General features: G+C 46.7%; 1 protein-coding gene across 1 annotated transcript in view; it reads right to left on the bottom strand.

Moving 5' to 3' along the window:
* Nucleotides 1–302: 302 nt before the first annotated feature.
* The window catches only part of tmem178bb (transmembrane protein 178Bb), a 369,598-nt gene continuing 351,642 nt past the window's right edge, over nucleotides 303–18,258 (bottom strand). Inside the window, exon 4 of the mRNA XM_072552466.1 lies at nucleotides 303–1,150. Within this exon, the coding sequence (XP_072408567.1) occupies nucleotides 900–1,150 (251 nt within the window). The 3' untranslated portion in view covers nucleotides 303–899. The remainder of the gene's footprint in view (nucleotides 1,151–18,258) is intronic.

The raw sequence follows: 18,258 nt of genomic DNA, 5'->3' as shown, positions 1-18,258 counted from the left end.
TACACTGCAGAGAGCAGAGTGTAAAAGGTAAAATGAATAGGGATGGAGAAGAGACTTCTACTTCTAAACACGGTGCAGAAAGGAATAGGAGAATATGTAAGAGTTAGATTAAACAAAGTGGCAGGAGAATGGTGTTGCACATAATTATCAGCACAGAGCTGTCATTGTATGTAAGCAAGATGAAATTAAAATTCAGCTCTGTGAGTAAACGAGAACCTTACTGCTAAATCCAACACTGTGGACCTGGACAAGGGACCTGACCTGTTGCACAATGTGAATCAAAACCAATACCTCCAAACAACTGGGAGACATGGAGACATTTAATGCAGAGAGAAAGCTCAGCGTGAAGAACATCATTGTATGTCACCAAGGCAGACTTCAGCCCCTGTTCAAGTTCAGATTCCAGTACAGTTTATTTCCACAGGGAAGTAAATAAATTACAGTTTCACAAGATACACTGATAATAAAACACACACACACTCACGCATACACACACATACATACATACGCGCACACACACAAGTCAGTATGAAAATGATCTGTGAAAGTATTCCCGACACACAGAGTTCTGGATTTTAATGGAAGAGAAATCTGTACACTACAGCAGGGTAAGTTTGGGACATATCCACCAAGGTGAACCTGACTAATCGAAACTATTCATCAGCACAACAAAGATGTCAGACTTTTGATCATCTCCATTGAATGTAACAGTATAGATACAGCATATACATAAAGTTCTTCTTCATTGAAAGAAATAAGACTAACATATAAGTCATGAATTATACATTGCTCAGGGTTTGCTGTCCAGCTTGTGCCATCAAAGGTCCATCAAGCCAGGCACCGATTGAGCAACACTCTTGGGCTGGTCTCCCTCAGTGTTGGGTTGCTCCTTCCAGCTCTTAGCATACTGTGCCATTTTCCGGTCTCGATTTTGGGTAGCTCGTCCTGGGGACGGTTTGGACGGACGGTGCCAATGTGCAGAAGAAACCAGCGATGAGTGTCAACCCGAGACCTCCCCAGGCGCAGAACATGGACCAGCCGTAGCCGTGACTGATGTCGTCAGGGAGACCGTACAGGTATCTCGGGTAGCGGGAGAGTTCAAAGTTAATTCCAGCAACGCAGGTACACAGTGAGATGATGCAAAAGGTCCCTGCAGCAAAACAAACACACACACAAACAAGAGCATTCGATTAGAACCAGAAAATAAGACGTGGGGTTTGGAAACACAATACACAATGACTGGTGCTGGTCCATCCACGTCGACGTTACAGACAAGAAAGCACACCAACGCCTCAACTTCCTCAGGAGGCTAAGAACATTTGGCATGCCCACAATGACAGTCAAAAAGTGCTTGGTGGATAAACACAGCCAATCACACAGCCTCTGAGAAGCAGGAGAGTCGACGTTTTGAGCATAAGCTCTTCTTATTCCTGGTGAAGAGCTTATGCTCGAAACATTGCCGCTCCTGCTCCTCAGATGCTGCCTGACTGGCTGGGCTTTTCCAGCGCCACACTTTTTGGTTCTGATCTCTAGCATCTACAGCCCTCACTTCCTCCATGTCCACAATGATTCCTACCAATTTTTACAGATAAAAAGCATCCTATCCGGATGCACAACAGTTTGGTTTGGCAACTGTTCTTCTGAAGACTGCAAGAAACTACTGAGAGTCGTAAACACAGCCGAGCCTATCACATAAACCAGCCCTCTATCCACTGACTCCATCTATACTGCCCGCTGCCTCGGGATAGCAACCAATATAATCATAGAATCTCCCACCCTAGTTATACTCTCTTCCATCCCTTCCAGAAAATACAAAAGTTTGAAAACATGTACCAACAGATTGCAAACCAGCTTCTTCCCTACTGTTATCAGACTTATGAATAGATCCCTCATATATTAGAGTTGATCTTTCAATGCACCTTCTCTGTATCTGTCACAATATATTCTGCTTTCTGTTCGATTGCCCTGGTGTACTTACGCAAGGTATGATTTGTCTGGATAGCATGCAAAACAAAACTTTTCACTGTATCTTGTTACATATGACAATAATAAATTGAATCAAATCAAAGCAATGCAGCAACAAGACATTCCAGAAGTGGGATACTTTAAGATTCAGCACTGACCTGGCGCAGAATTAATTAATTCAGAGATTGCAATCCCAACCAGAGTGTCATCACTACCCTTTTTAGCATTTGTGCTTTACCAGATTTCCATTTGACTTCACTCTGCACACTCCCTCCCTCCTCCTGAAATCTCTCCCCTTGGGAAACAGCTATCAGACTGGTTTGGAGTCTAATACAGCTCACTCGAGACAGCCTTAACTCATGAAGTGAGTTCAATCATGAGAAGACATCACTGGAGAATAAGTAAAAACACCTAAGAGTAGAAGTGGAAATGCTTCCTACTATTCTCTTGGGTAGTTTACACATTTAAGCTTGTTCAACAACCAAATATTGACTTTCATTCACTCCTGGAAGAACTTGTAACATCTTCATGTTCATTAACTTCTGCCTCAGCAAGGTAGCACAGGTATAACATTGAGTGGCTTCATTCACTGTCTCCCAGTCAACCAAATCTGCTTCCTTCCTGAGATTTTGAAATTTCCATCTGTGAGGAACTTAGTGTCAATATGTTAGAGGAAGTACCACTCCTATTCCTGACAATGTGAGTTTTCCCTTTAAATGACATAAAAGTGTGAAGAACACAAAAACTCTACAGACTTCCTGTTGGCTAGCAACGCTGACATATCACCAGCAATAAGTTCAGTAGTCTTGTGGAACATTGTATCACCACCAGACCAGTACCCCAGAACTATACAGTGGCAGATCTGTCCCCACCAGTACTGTATCCCAGTGTTATACAGAGACAGACCTGTCCCTACCAGTACTGTATCCCAGTGTTATACAGAGACAGACCTGTCCCCACCAGGACTGTATCCCAGTGTTATACAGTGACAGACCTGTCCCCACCAGCTCAGTACCACAGTGTTATACAGAGACAGACCTGTCCCCACCAGTAATGTACCCCAGTGTTATACAGAGACAGACCTGTCCCCACCAGTACTGTACCCCAGTGTTATACAGTGACAGACCTGTCCCCACCAGTACTGTACCCCAGTGTTATACAGAGACAGACCTGTCCCCAGCAGTACTGTACGCAGTGTTATACAGAGACAAACCTGTCCCCACCAGTACTGTCCCCCAGGGTTACACAGAGACAGACCTGTCCCCACCAGTACTGTACCCCAGTGTTTTATAGAGACAGACCTGTCCCCACCAGTACTGTTCCCCAGTGTTATACAGAGACAGACCTGTCCCCACTAGTACTGTTCCCCAGTGGTATACAGTGACAGACCTGTCTCCACTAGTACTGTACCCCAGTGTTATACAGAGACAGACCTGTCCCCACCAGCACAGTACCACAGTGTTATACAGAGACAGACCTGTCCCCACTAGTACTGTACCCCAGTTTTACACAGAGACAGACCTGTCGCCACCAGTACTGTCCGCCAGTGTTATACAGAGACAGACCTGTCCCCACCAGTACTGTACCCAGTGTTATACAGTGACAGACCTGTCCCCACCAGTACTATACCCTAGTGTTATACAGTGACAGACCTGTCCCCACCAGTACTGTACACTAGTGTTATACAGAGACAGACCTGTCTCCACCAGGACTGTCCCCCAGTGTTATACAGAGACAGACCTGTCCCCATCAGTACTGTACCCAGTGTTATACAGTGACAGACCTGTCCCCATCAGTACTGTACCCTCGTGTTATACAGTGACAGACCTGTCCCCACCAGTACTGTACACCAGTTTTACACAGAGACAGACCTGTCTCCACCAGTACTGTTCCCCAGTGTTATACAGTGACAGACCTGTCCCCACCAGTACTGTTCCCCAGTGTTATACAGTGACAGACCTGTCCCCACCAGTACTGTACCCAGTGTTATACAGAGACAGACCTGTCCCCACCAGTACTGTACCCCAGTGTTATACAGTGACAGACCTGTCCCCACCAGTACTGTACCCAGTGTTATACAGAGACAGACCTGTCCCCACCAGTACTGTCCCCCAGGGTTACACAGAGGCAGACCTGTCCCCACCAGTACTGTCCCCCAGTGTTATACAGAGACAGACCTGTCCCCACCAGTACTGAACCGCAATGTTTTATAGGGACAGACCTGTCCCCACCAGTACTGTTTCCCAGTGGTATACAGTGACAGACCTGTCCCCACTAGTATTGTTCCCCAGTGTTATACAGAGACAGACCTGTCCCCACTAGTACTGTTCCCCAGTGGTATACAGTGTCAGACCTGTCCCCACTAGTACTGTACCCCAGTGTTATACAGAGACAGACCTGTCCCCACTAGTACTGTACCCCAGTGTTATACAGAGACAGACCTGTCCCCACCAGTACTGTACCCCAGTGTTTTATAGAGAAAGACCTGTCCCCACCAGTACTGTTCCCCAGTGGTATACAGTGACAGACCTGTCCCCACTAGTACTGTACCCCAGTGTTATACAGAGACAGACCTGTCCCCACCAGCACAGTACCACAGTGTTATACAGAGACAGACCTGTCCCCACCAGTACTGTCCCCCAGTGTTATACAGTGACAGACCTGTCCCCACCAGCACAGTACCACAGTGTTATACAGAGACAGACCTGTCCCCACCAGTACTGTACCCTAGTGTTATACAGTGACAGACCTGTCCCCACCAGTACTGTACACCAGTTTTACACAGAGGCAGACCTGTCTCCACCAGGACTGTCCCCCAGTGTTATACAGAGACAGACCTGTCCCCACCAGCACAGTACCACAGTGTTATACAGTGACAGACCTGTCCCCACCAGTACTGTACCCTAGTGTTATACAGAGACAGACCTGTCCCCACCAGTACTGTTCCCCAGTGTTATACAGTGACAGACCTGTCCCCACCAGTACTGTACCCAGTGTTATACAGAGACAGACCTGTCCCCACCAGTACTGTACCCCAGTGTTATACAGTGACAGACCTGTCCCCACCAGTACTGTACCCAGTGTTATACAGAGACAGACCTGTCCCCACCAGTACTGTCCCCCAGGGTTACACAGAGGCAGACCTGTCCCCACCAATACTGTCCCCCAGTGTTATACAGAGACAGACCTGTCCCCACCAGTACTGAACCGCAATGTTTTATAGGGACAGACCTGTCCCCACCATACTGTTCCCCAGTGGTATACAGTGACAGACCTGTCCCCACTAGTATTGTTCCCCAGTGTTATACAGTGACAGACCTGTCCCCACCAGTACTGTACCCAGTGTTATACAGAGACAGACCTGTCCCCACCAGTACTGTACCCCAGTGTTTTACAGTGACAGACCTGTCCCCACCAGTACTGTACCCAGTGTTATACAGAGACAGACCTGTCCCCACCAGTACTGTCCCCCAGGGTTACACAGAGGCAGACCTGTCCCCACCAGTACTGTCCCCCAGTGTTATACAGAGACAGACCTGTCCCCACCAGTACTGAACCGCAATGTTTTATAGGGACAGACCTGTCCCCACCAGTACTGTTCCCCAGTGGTATACAGTGACAGACCTGTCCCCACTAGTATTGTTCCCCAGTGTTATACAGAGACAGACCTGTCCCCACTAATACTGTTCCCCAGTGGTATACAGTGTCAGACCTGTCCCCACTAGTACTGTACCCCAGTGTTATACAGAGACAGACCTGTCCCCACTAGTACTGTACCCCAGTGTTACACAGAGACAGACCTGTCCCCACCAGTACTGTACCCCAGTGTTTTATAGAGAAAGACCAGTCCCCACCAGTACTGTTCCCCAGTGGTATACAGTGACAGACCTGTCCCCACCAGTACTGTTCCCCAGTGGTATACAGTGACAGACCTGTCCCCACTAGTACTGTACCCCAGTGTTATACAGAGACAGACCTGTCCCCACCAGCACAGTACCACAGTGTTATACAGAGACAGACCTGTCCCCACCAGTACTGTACCCCAGTGTTATACAGTGACAGACCTGTCCCCACCAGTTCTGTACCCCAGTGTTATACAAAGACAGACCTGTCCCCACCAGTACTGTACACCAGTTTTACACAGAGACAGACCTGTCTCCACCAGGACTGTCCCCCAGTGTTATACAGAGACAGACCTGTCCCCACCAGTACTGTTCCCCAGTGTTATACAGTGACAGACCTGTCCCCACCAGTACTGTACCCAGTGTTATACAGAGACAGACCTGTCCCCACCAGTACTGTCCCCCAGGGTTACACAGAGGCAGACCTGTCCCCACCAGTACTGTCCCCCAGTGTTATACAGAGACAGACCTGTCCCCACCAGTACTGAACCGCAATGTTTTATAGGGACAGACCTGTCCCCACCAGTACTGTTCCCCAGTGGTATACAGTGACAGACCTGTCCCCACTAGTATTGTTCCCCAGTGTTATACAGAGACAGACCTGTCCCCACTAGTACTGTTCCCCAGTGGTATACAGTGTCAGACCTGTCCCCACTAGTACTGTACCCCAGTGTTATACAGAGACAGACCTGTCCCCACTAGTACTGTACCCCAGTGTTATACAGAGACAGACCTGTCCCCACTAGTACTGTACCCCAGTATTATACAGAGACAGACCTGTCCCCACCAGTACTGTACCCCAGTGTTATACAGAGACAGACCTGTCCCCACTAGTACTGTACCCCAGTGTTATACAGTGACAGACCTGTCCCCACCAGTACTGTACCCCAGTATTATACAGAGACAGACCTGTCCCCACTAGTACTGTACCCCAGTGTTATACAGAGACAGACCTGTCCCCACCGGTACTGTACCCCAGTGTTATACAGAGACAGACCTGTCCCCACTAGTACTGTACCCCAGTGTTCTGCAGCCTTCACTATGCTGGTGAACACTGCTAATGCCTACAAGCCATGGCTGATGTATAGCTGAGAGAGGTTTTCAGTTTTGCAGAAAACTAGACGTAAATTTTGCATTTACATGTGAATTTCACTGAATTCCCAACATCAGCTTACGTTGTCCTCTCTCGACAAGAGATTGTCTCGAGTTCCCTGAATATGTTAGAGATTATTCAGCACTCCCCATGAGTGGATACTTGAACCGAACAGAACATGAGAATAAGCTGTGGTGGAAACACAAACGCAAGCTGAGTCGTAATGTTGATGACATTGGCTTTTACCTCAGTTTGAAGTGGATTATTTGATGCAGGCTGTTTGGATAGTCTGCCCTATAGTTCAAACGCACTGATTCGCAAGGGAGGTGAGGGATTGTTAAATTATACACTTGAAATAAATTTCTCTCATTACTTGCTGACAGAATAGGTTGGTAAATGGATGGCATTTGAAAGTAATAAAATGTTTAATTGGCGCACACTTAAATAGCTTTCGTTTTAAAATGCCACCAAAGACTTCAAAGTGGCATAGTCAGATTTACAACGTATAAATTGGCCAGAGGAAGCTCAGCTATTACCAAACAGTTTCTTCTCCTGAGTGAATAAGATTCAGAAAGACTTTTGATCAACAAGTAATTGTCCTGCCGTGTGGATTGATGCAGAGTCATGAATTCTTGCTTTCTTGGCCTTTAGGCTTAATAGCTTAAAAACGTGTTGCTGGAAAAGCGTAGCAGGTCAGGCAGCATCAAAGGCGAAGGAGAATCGACGTTTCGGGCGTAAGCCCTTTTTCAGGAATGAGGAGGGTGTGCCAAGCAGGCTAACATAAAAGGTAGGGAGGAGGGATTTGGGGGAGGGGTTTTGGGAATGCGATAGGTGGAAGGAGGTTAAGGTGAGGGTGATAGGCCAGAGAGGAGGTGGGGGCAGAGAGGTCGAGAAGAAACGTTCCGCAAGTAGGCGGCCTGTCTCCCCAATGTATAGGAGGCCACATCGGGTGCAGCGGATGCAGTAAATGGTGTGTGTGGAGGTATTCCCAACGCCCCTCCCCAAAGTCCCTCCTCCCTACCTTTTATATTAGCCTGCTTGGCACACCCTCCTCATTCCTGAACAAGGGCTTATGCCCGAAACATCAGTTCTCCTTCGCCTTTGATACTGCCTGACCTGCTGTGCTTTTCCAGCAACACATTTTTAAGTTGTGGTTCTGTTCGCCGAGCTGGGAATTTGTGTTGCAGACGTTTCGTCCCCTGTCTAGGTGACATCCTCAGTGCTTGGGAGCCTCCTGTGAAGCGCTTCTGTGCTGTTTCCTCCAGCATTTATAGTGGCCTGTCTCTGCCGCTTCTGGTTGTCAGTTCCAGCTGTCCACTGTAGTGGTCGGTATATTGGGTCCAGGTTGATGTGTTTGTTGATTGAATCTGTGGATGAGTGCCATGCCTCTAGGAATTCCCTGGCTGTTCTCTGTTTGGCTTGCCCTATAATAGTAGTGTTGTCCCATTCGAATTCATGTTGCTTGTCATCTGCGTGTGTGTCTACTAAGGATAGCTGGTCGTGTCGTTTCGTGGCTAGTTGGTGTTCATGGATGCGGATTGTTAGCTGTCTTCCTGTTTGTCCGATGTAGTGTTTTGTGCAGTCCTTGCATGGGATTTTGTACACTACATTGGTTTTGCTCATGCTGGGTATTGGGTCCTTCGTTCTGATGAGTTGTTGTCTGAGCGTGGCTGTTGGTTTGTGTGCTGTTATGAGTCCTAGTGGTCGCAGTAGTCTGGCTGTCAGTTCGGAAATGCTCCTGATGTATGGTAGTGTGGCTAGTCCTTTGGGTTGTGACATGTCCTCGTTCCGTTGTCAAAGGAATTCCTAGAGGCATGGCACTCATCCACAGACTCTATCAACAAACACATCGACCTGGACCCAATATACCGGCCACTGCAGCGGACAGCTGGAACTGACAACCGGAAGCGGCAGAGACAGGCCAATATAAATGCCGGAGGAAACAGCACAGAAATGCTTCACAGGAGGCTCCCAAGCACTGAGGATGTCACCTAGACAGGGGACGAAACGTTTGCAACACAAATTCCCAGCTCGGCGAACAGAACCACAACAACGAGCACCCGAGCTACAAATCTTCTCCCAAACTTTGAACATTTTTAAGCTCTGATCCCCAGCATCTGCAGTCCTCACTTTCTCTTTAGGCTTAATAGGTGCTTTTCGACTTGTGAAAGAAATAGAGTGTTAAAGTAGGGAAGTGTTGCTGCAACTGTACAAGGCATTAGTGAGATCACGCTTGGAGTATTGCAATCATTTTTGGTTCCCTTACTTGACAAGGGATATAGTTTTACTGGAGGCAGTTCAATAGATTGATTTCAGAAATAAGGGACTTGTCTTATGAAGTGCGATTGAACAGTTTAGGCCAATAGTCTCTGGAGTTTAGAGGAATGAAGATCAGATCTCTTTATTGACACATTCAACCATTCATATGTTGAACTGCACTTGCCATCTATTTGCCCAGTTCCCTACTCCATCAACCTCCTGTACCTTTTTTTCCAATTTTCTGAAGTAATTATGAGAAAACGGCAATGTTGTTGCTCTTATGCCTATTACCTAGAGGTAGCACAGCCAGTGGGAAGGAATTTCCTGGAAAAGAACCAAGGGATCAGTTAAAGTATGTTTGCTTTAATGCAAGGAGTATCAGGAATAAAAGTGATGAGCTTAGAGCATGGATCAGTACCTGGTGCTATGATGTTGTGGCCATAACAGAGATGTGGGTTTCTCAGGGGCAGGAATGGTTGGTGGATGTTCCAGGGTTTAGAGCATTTAAAAAGAATAGGGAAGGGGGGGGGGGGAAGAGCAGGGGGTGTAGCACTGCCAAGCAGAGAGGGTATCACAGCTACAGAAGCTTCCATTGTCAAGAGGGTCTGCCTACTGAGTCAGTATGGGTGGAAATTAGGAACAATAAGGGAGTAGTCACCTCATTAGGGGTTTACTACAGGCCCCCCAATAGCAGCAGGGAGATTGAAGAAAGCATAGCGCGGCAGATTTTGGAAAAGTGTGGACGTAGTAGGATTGTTGTAATGGGTGACTTTAACTTTTCCAATATTGATTAGAACCTCCTTCGAGCAGATGGTATGGAAGGCAGATGGAGTTCAACCTGGATAAATGCGAGGTGATGCATTTTGGAAGGTCAAACTTGAAAGTTGAGTACAGGATTAAAGACAGGATTCTTGACAGTGTGGAGGAACAGAGGATCTTGGTGTGCAGGTAAAATTGCCTTAAAATTGCCACCCAGGTGGACAGGGTTGTTAAGAAAGCATATGGTGTTTTGGCTTTCATTAACAGGGGGATTGAGTTTAAGAGACATAGAACATAGAACATAGAACATAGAAGAATACAGCGCAGTACGGGCCCTTCGGCCCTCGATGTTGCGCCGATCAAAGCCCACCTAACCTACACTAACCCACTATCCTCCATATACCTATCCAATGCCCGCTTAAATACCCATAAAGAGGGAGAGTCCACTACTGCTACTGGCAGGGCATTCCATGAACTTACGACTCGCTGAGTGAAGAACCTACCCCTAACATCAGTCCTATATCTACCCCCCTCTTAATTTAAAGCTATGCCCCCTTGTAATAGCTGACTCCATACGTGGAAAAAGGTTCTCACTGTCAACCCTATCTAACCCCCTAATCATCTTGTACACCTCTATCAAGTCACCCCTAAACCTTCTTTTCTCCAATGAAAACAACCCCAAGTGCCTCAGCCTTTCCTCATAGGATCTTCCTACCATACCAGGCAACATCCTGGTAAACTTCCTCTACACCCGTTCCAGTGCCTCCACATCCTTCCAATAGTAGGGCGACCAAAACTGCACACAATATTCCAGATGCGGCCGCACCAGAGTCCTATACAACTGCAGCATGACCTCAGGACTCCGGAACTCAATTCCTCTACCAATAAAAGCCAGTACGCCATATGCCTTCTTCACTGCACTATTTACCTGGGTGGCGACTTTCAGAGATCTGTGTACATGGACACCAAGATCCCTCTGCTATTCCACACTATCAAGTAGTCTACCATTAGCCCAGTAATCCATCATTTTATTACTCTTACCAAAGTGAATCACCTCACACTTAGCTACATTGAACTCCATTTGCCACCTTTCTGCCCAGCTCTGCAGCTTCTCTATATCCCGCTGTAACCTGTCATATCCTTCCTCACTGTCTACAACTCCTCCGACTTTCGTATCATCCGCAAACTTGCTCACCCAACCTTCTAACCCTTCCTCCAGGTCATTTATAAAAATGACAAACAGCAATGGTCCCAAAACAGATCCTTGCGGAACACCGCTAGTGACGGCACTCCAAGATGAACCTTTGCCATCAACTACTACCCTCTGTCTTCTTCCAGCCAGCCAATTCCTAATCCAAACCTCCAACTCACCCTCAATGCCATATCTCTGTATTTTCTGCAGTAGCCTACCATGGGGGACCTTATCAAACGCCTTACTAAAATCCATATATACCACATCTACCGCTTTCCCCTCATCTACCTCCTTAGTCACCTTCTCAAAGAATTCAATAAGGTTTGTGAGGCACGACCTGCCCTTCACAAAACCATGCTGACTATCCTTGATCACATCATTCTTATCCAGATGTGCATAAATCCTATCCCTTACAATTCTCTCTAAGACTTTGCCCACAACAGAAGTGAGACTCACTGGCCTATAGTTACTAGGATTATCCCTACTCCCCTTCTTGAACAAGGGAACCACGTTTGCTAGCCTCCAGTCCTCTGGCACTACTCCCGTAGACAAAGAGGACACAAAAATCAAGGCCAATGGCTCTGCAATCTCCTCCCTTGCTTCCCAGAGAATCCTAGGATAAATGCCATCAGGCCCAGGGGACTTATCTATTTTCACCCTTGCCAGAATTTCCAACACCTCTTCTCTACATATCTCAAAGCCATCCATTCTACTTATTCCTGCCTCAGTATTCATATCGACAACAATGTCCTGTTCCTGAGTGAATACTGACGAAAAGTATTCATTCAGTGCCTCCCCAATCTCTTCAGCCTCCACACGCAACTTCCCATTACTATCCTTGATTGGACCTATTCCTACCCTAGTCATTCTTTTATTCCTAACATACCTATAGAAAGCCTTAGGGTTTTCCCTAATCCTACCAACTAAGGACCTTTCATGTCCCCTCCTTGCTGCTCTTAGCTCTCTCTTCAGGTCCTTCCGGGCTACCTTATAACTCTCAATCGCCCCTATTGTACCTTCACGCCTCATCTTTACAAAGGTCGCCCTCTTCCATTTAACAAGGGATTCCAACTCCTTATTAAACCACGGCTCCCTCACACGACCCTTTCCTCCCTGCCTGATAGGTACGTACTTATCAAGGACACTCAATAGTTGCTCCTTGAACAAGTTCCACATATCAATTACGCTCTTGCCTTGGAATCTACTTTTCCAATCCACACATCCTAAGTCATGCCTCAACGCATCATAATTTCCCTGCCCCCAGCTATAACTCTTGCCCTGTAGTACACACTTATCCCTCTCCATCACTAGAGTAAAAATCACCGAATTGTGGTCACTGTCCCCAAAGTGCTCACCTACCTCTAGTTCTAATACCTGGCCTGGTTCGTTACCCAGAACCAAATCCAGTATGGCCTCACCCCTTGTTGGCTTATCTACATATTGTGTCAGGAAACTCTCCTGCACACATTGCACAAACACTGACCCATCTAACGAACTTGAGCTATAGCTTTCCCAATCAATATCAGGAAAGTTAAAGTCTCCCATAACAATCACCCTATTACTGTCACTCTTCTCCTGAATCATCTTCGCAATCCTTTCTTCAATGATTCTAGGACTATTAGGAGGCCTGTAAAAGACTCCTAACAGGGTGACCTCACCTCTCCTATTCCTAACCTCAACCCAAACTACCTCAGATGGCAAATCTTCATCCATCTTCCTTTCCACCGCTGTAATACTATCTTTGACAAGCAAAGCCACACCCCCCCCCTTTTACCCCCACCTCTGACCCTACTAAAACATTTAAACCCTGGAACCTGCAACAGCCAATCCTGTCCCTGATCTAGCCACGTCTCCGTAATAGCCACAACATCGAAGTCCCAGGTACCAACCCATGCTGCAAGTTCACCTACCTTATTTCGTATACTTCTGGCATTAAAGTATACACACTTCAAGCCACTTTCCTGTTTACAGGCACCCTCCTTTAAGATTGATGCCATATTCCTAACCTCCCTACACTCCAGGTCCTGCACCCTAAAGCTACAGTCTGGGTTCCCATGCCCCTGCAGAGTTAGTTTAAACCCCCCCCAAGAGCACTAGCAAACCTCCCCCCAAGGATACTGGTGCCCCTCAGGTTCAGGTGCAGACCATCCTGTTTATAGAGGTCCCACCTTCCCCAGAAAGAACCCCAGTTATCCAAGTACCGAAATCCCTCCCTCCTGCACCATCCCTGTAGCCACGCATATAACTGTTCTCTCTCCCTATTCCTCGACTCTCTATCACGTGGCATGGGTAACAAACCAGAGACAACAACTCTGTTCGTTCTAACTCTGAGCTTCCAACCTAGCTCCCTAAAAGCCTGTCTAACATCCTCAGCACTCCTCCTACCTATGTCATTGGTGCCAATATGGACCACGACTTCAGGCTGCTCCCCCTCCCCCTTAAGGACCCGGAAAACACGATCAGAGACATCACGTACCCTTGCACCTGGGAGGCAACATACCAAACGTGAGTCTCTCTCGTTCCCACAAAACCGCCTATCTGTGCCCCGAACTATTGAGTCCCCAATTATTATTGCTCTGCTCTTCTCCACCCTTCCCTTCTGAGTAGCGGGGACAGGCTCCATGCCAGAGGCCTGAGCCCCGTTACTTACCCCTGGTAAGTCGTCCCCCCCACAAGTATCCAAAACGGTATACTTGTTCTTGAGGGGAACGACCACAGGGGGTCCCTGCACTGGCTGCTTCCTCCCAGTCCCCCTCACTGTCACCCATCTATCTGCCATCTTTGGAGTTACTACTTCCCTATAGCTCCGATCTATGACCCCCTCTGCCTCCCAAATGATCCGAAGTTCATCCAACTCCAGCTCCAGTTCCCTAACACGGTCTTGGAGGAGCTGGAGATGGGTGCACTTCCTGCAAGTGTAATCAGCAGGGACGTCCATGGCATCCCTCACCTCATACATGTTGCAGGAGGAATACATGAGATCTTGTTGCAGCTCTATAAAACTTTGTTTAGACCGCACTTGGAATACTGTGTTCAGTTCTGGTCACCCTATTATAAGAAAGATGTGGATGCTTTGGAGAGGGTTCAGAGGAGGTTTACCAGGATGCTGCCTGGACTGGAGGACTTATCTTATGAAGAGAGGTTGACTGAGCTAGGACTTTTTTCATTGGAAAAAAGAAGGAAGAGAGGGGACCTAATTGAGGTATACAAGATAATGAGAGGCATAGATAGAGTTGATAGCCAGAGACTATTTCCCAGGGCAGAAATTGTTAACATAGTTTTAACATAGTCATAGTTTTAAGCTGTTTGGCGGAAAGTATAGAGGGGATGTCAGAGGTGGGTTCTTTACACAGAGAGTTGTGAGAGCATGGAATGTGTTGCCTGCAGCAGTTGTGGAAGTGAGGTGATTGGGGATATTTAAGAGACTGCTGGACAGGCATATGGTCACAGAAATTTGAGAGTATGTACATTAGGTTTACCTTACATGAGGATCAACATCGGCACAACATCGTGGGCTGAAGGGCCTGTTCTGTGCTGTACAGTTCTATGTTCTATGTTGTATTTCAAATTAACGAAAGAGACAGATCAAACTAAATTAAGGTTTGACAGCCTTTAAGGGATATTGTAATAGGGTAATGACATTTCAAAACAAACTTCTTAACTTTAAATTATAATGTAATTTTTGAGTGGTGATGATGCGTACCAGCCCCTGTAGTGCCCACCAATCGTGAAAGGTCTGAAACTTTCCAATGACACTACTGCAGGCTCCTTCTCCAAAAACACTCAGACCTGGACATAACCACACAGCAGGGACAGGTATGTGGGTCCAATGTCCCTCTCCACTGCTTCAGCCTCATCTTTTACACTTATTTGTTAGAGTCTCCCATCATTGAGGATGGGGATATTTGTGGAACCACTTCCTCCAGTGTGTTGTTTAACTGTCCACCACCATTTATGACTGGATGTGTTATGACTATAGAACTTCGATCTGATCCATTTATTGTGGGATCGCTTAGCTCTGTCTATCACTTGCTGTTTATGCTGTTCAGCATGCAAGTACTCCTGTTTGGTAGCTTCACCAGGTTGACACCTCATCTTCAGGTATATCTGGCACTGTTACTGGCATGCCCTCCTGCACTCTCTATTGAACCTGGGTTGATCCCCAGCTCAATGGTAAGGGTTGAATGGGATACCCGCTGGGCCATGAGGTGCTGAAATACAAGCCTACTGCTATTGTTGGTCACAGCACCTCCATGGATGCCCAGTCTTGAGTTGAGTTGCTAGATCTGTTCAAAGTCTTTCCCATTTATCACGGTGATAGTGCCACACAACATGATGGATGTTATTCACAATGTGAAGGTAGGACTTCACCTCCACAAGGACTGTGCAGTGGTTGATCTTTCTGATGCTGTCATGGACAGATGTATCTGCAGCCAGCCTACTAGAAGGATAAGGTCAAGTATGTTTTTCCCTCTTGTTAGTTCCCTCACCACCTGCCACAGACCCAGTCTAGCAGCTAGACTAACTCAAACACTGCTGCCTAGCCACTCTGCTGTGGACATTAAAATCCGACCTCCCCCGCCCCCCCACCCCCCCCCACCAGAGTACACTTTGAGCCCTAGCCACCCTCAAAGCGTTGATCACGATGGAGAAATACTGTTTCATCAGGTGGGGCATTGTCTGTAAGGTATGATTCTGTGATTATGACTATGTCAGATTGTTGCTTGACTAGTCTGTGAGACAGCTCTCCTAATGTTGGCACAAGGCCACTAGATGTTAGTAAGGAGGATTTCGCAGGGTTGACAGTGTTGTTTCTGCCAATGTCTTTTCAGGTGCCTAGGTCGATGCCAAGAGATGCATTTGGTTTAATTTCTTTGTTGAGCTTTTGTAGCGATTGATACAATTGAGTGGCTTGCTAAACCTTTCAGAGGGTAGTTGAGGGTCAACCACATTTCTGTGGATCTGGAGTCACATTTCGGTGAGGATGGCAGCCTTCCTTCCCTGAAGGACATTTACAACCAGATGGTTTTTCCTGACAATCAAAATTGGTTTATGCTCATCATTAGGCTCTTAATTAGATGTTTTATTGGATTCAAATACCACCATCTGCTGTGGTGGGATTTGAAACCGGGTCCCTGAGTTTCTGGACTAAATAGTCTAGCAAAAATACTACTGGGCCATCACCTCTCTTTTATATCTATGCTTAGCTTTTAGGTAAAAAGTTAGAGGGGTCCTACGCACAAACACCTATTCCCAAAACTTGTCTAGACATTGTAGACCTGAATTCTCAAATCACGTCTCACATGTGGCACATTCATAGCATCCTCTGGATATATTCAGAGACTTGCTGCGTAGCTACATCCTTGCAAGGTGCCATTTTGTAGGAACACAAATCTCCAGTCAAAGGGACATTCTGGAAGTATTGTCAGTGGAAAGAGATCCAGTTATTTCACCGTCCATGTTAAATCTGTACACCGGGAAAACGTTGGAGTCACCCTTCTCCTCTTGATGGTGCTTCCTGTTGTGGGGTACAGCCCCAAAGATTGTGCCAGTCTTTCAGTATCACACTTCAAATTTCCACTCATCATGGGGTGGCCTCATTGTTGATTTCTGCAGGCACTGTGGCTTTGGAAAGGATTCACACGGGATGCTGAAACTTATCCCCAAACATCTCCATGATCTTCAGGAGAGGTTGTTGTTGTCTCTCAAGGGATATGGACAGTGGGCAGAAAATTTGCATTGAGGTAGAAGGGAGATGGGAAGTGGGCAGGAACTTTGCATTGAGGTAGGAGGGATATGGGGAGAGGACAGGAAATTTGCATTGAGGTAGAAGGGATATGGGAGAGGACAGGAAATTTGCATTAAGGTAGAAGGGAAATGGGGAGCGGGCAGGAAATTTGCATTGAGGGAGAAGGGATATGGGGAGAGGGCAGGAAATTTGCATTGAGGTAGAAGGGAGATGGGAAGTGGGCAGGAAATTTGCATTGAGGTAGAAGGGAGATGGGAAGTGGGCAGGAAATTTGCATTGAGGTAGAAGGGATATGGGGAGAGGGCAGGAAATTTGCATTGAGGTAGAAGGGAAATGGGGAATGGGCAAGAAATTTGCATTGAGGTAGAAGGGAGATGGGGAGTGGGCAGGAAATTTGCATTGAGGTAGGATGGAAATGGGGTGTGGGCAGGAAATTTGCATTGACGTAGGAGGGAAATGGGGTGTGGGCAGGAAATTTGCATTGAGGTAGAAGGTCAGCCACAGTCTTACGAATGGCGCAGTAGACTTGATGTGCTGAATGGTCTCCTTCTGGTCTGATCTCTTTTTATCTGGTGTTTACTCAGTGCAGAACTCAGGTTGCCGATTCTAGAAGGTTCCATTGTATGGCTTCAATTCACCTGTCCCAAACTTCCTTGCCATCAGTGACCTGGTACATAGATCTAATATTCCCAGTAATGGTGGCAATAACACCCATAATCCTCTGCACTTCAGAAATTACTTTATCCACTGCATGATTTAAGAAGTGCATATTGTCCAGGCTGCTTTGCACCTTAGATTCTGTCCAGAACAAAAAAAGTGCTTGCAGGAATGTAAGGGAAGTTACTGTTTAATTGCAGGAGACATTTTTCAGAGCAGATAGTGTAGGTGAAACAACGAAACTATGCTTCAACTCTAATTGCACAGGTTGTCTAACTCTACCTCAGATTCATTCAACATCATCCTGAACAAAGCTATCTGCTTTACTGTCACCCTGTCCATCACATTCAATGTTCACTCCCTCAATCACCTCACACAGTGGCAGCAGTGTGTACTACGTAGCAATGTAAACAGCATTTTCTCAACCATGGATACTACCATCTAGAAGGACAAGGGCAGCAGATACAAGGTATCACAAGTTCCCCTCCAAGCCACTCACCATCCAGACTTGAAAACTGTTGCTGGGTCAAAATCCTAGAATTCCCCCTCTAATGGCATTATGGATCAACTTACAGCACATGGGCTGCAGCGATTCAAGAATGCAGCTCACCATCATATTAACTTTTTCAATGAACCAACACTAAATGCTGTGTTCTAGCAATGGTTAGCACTGCTGTCTCAC

Source organism: Chiloscyllium punctatum, chromosome 32, assembly GCF_047496795.1.
Source record: "Chiloscyllium punctatum isolate Juve2018m chromosome 32, sChiPun1.3, whole genome shotgun sequence".
In the NCBI taxonomy this organism is placed as follows: Eukaryota; Metazoa; Chordata; class Chondrichthyes; order Orectolobiformes; family Hemiscylliidae; genus Chiloscyllium; species Chiloscyllium punctatum.
This window is presented reverse-complemented; position numbering and strand designations above follow the sequence as displayed.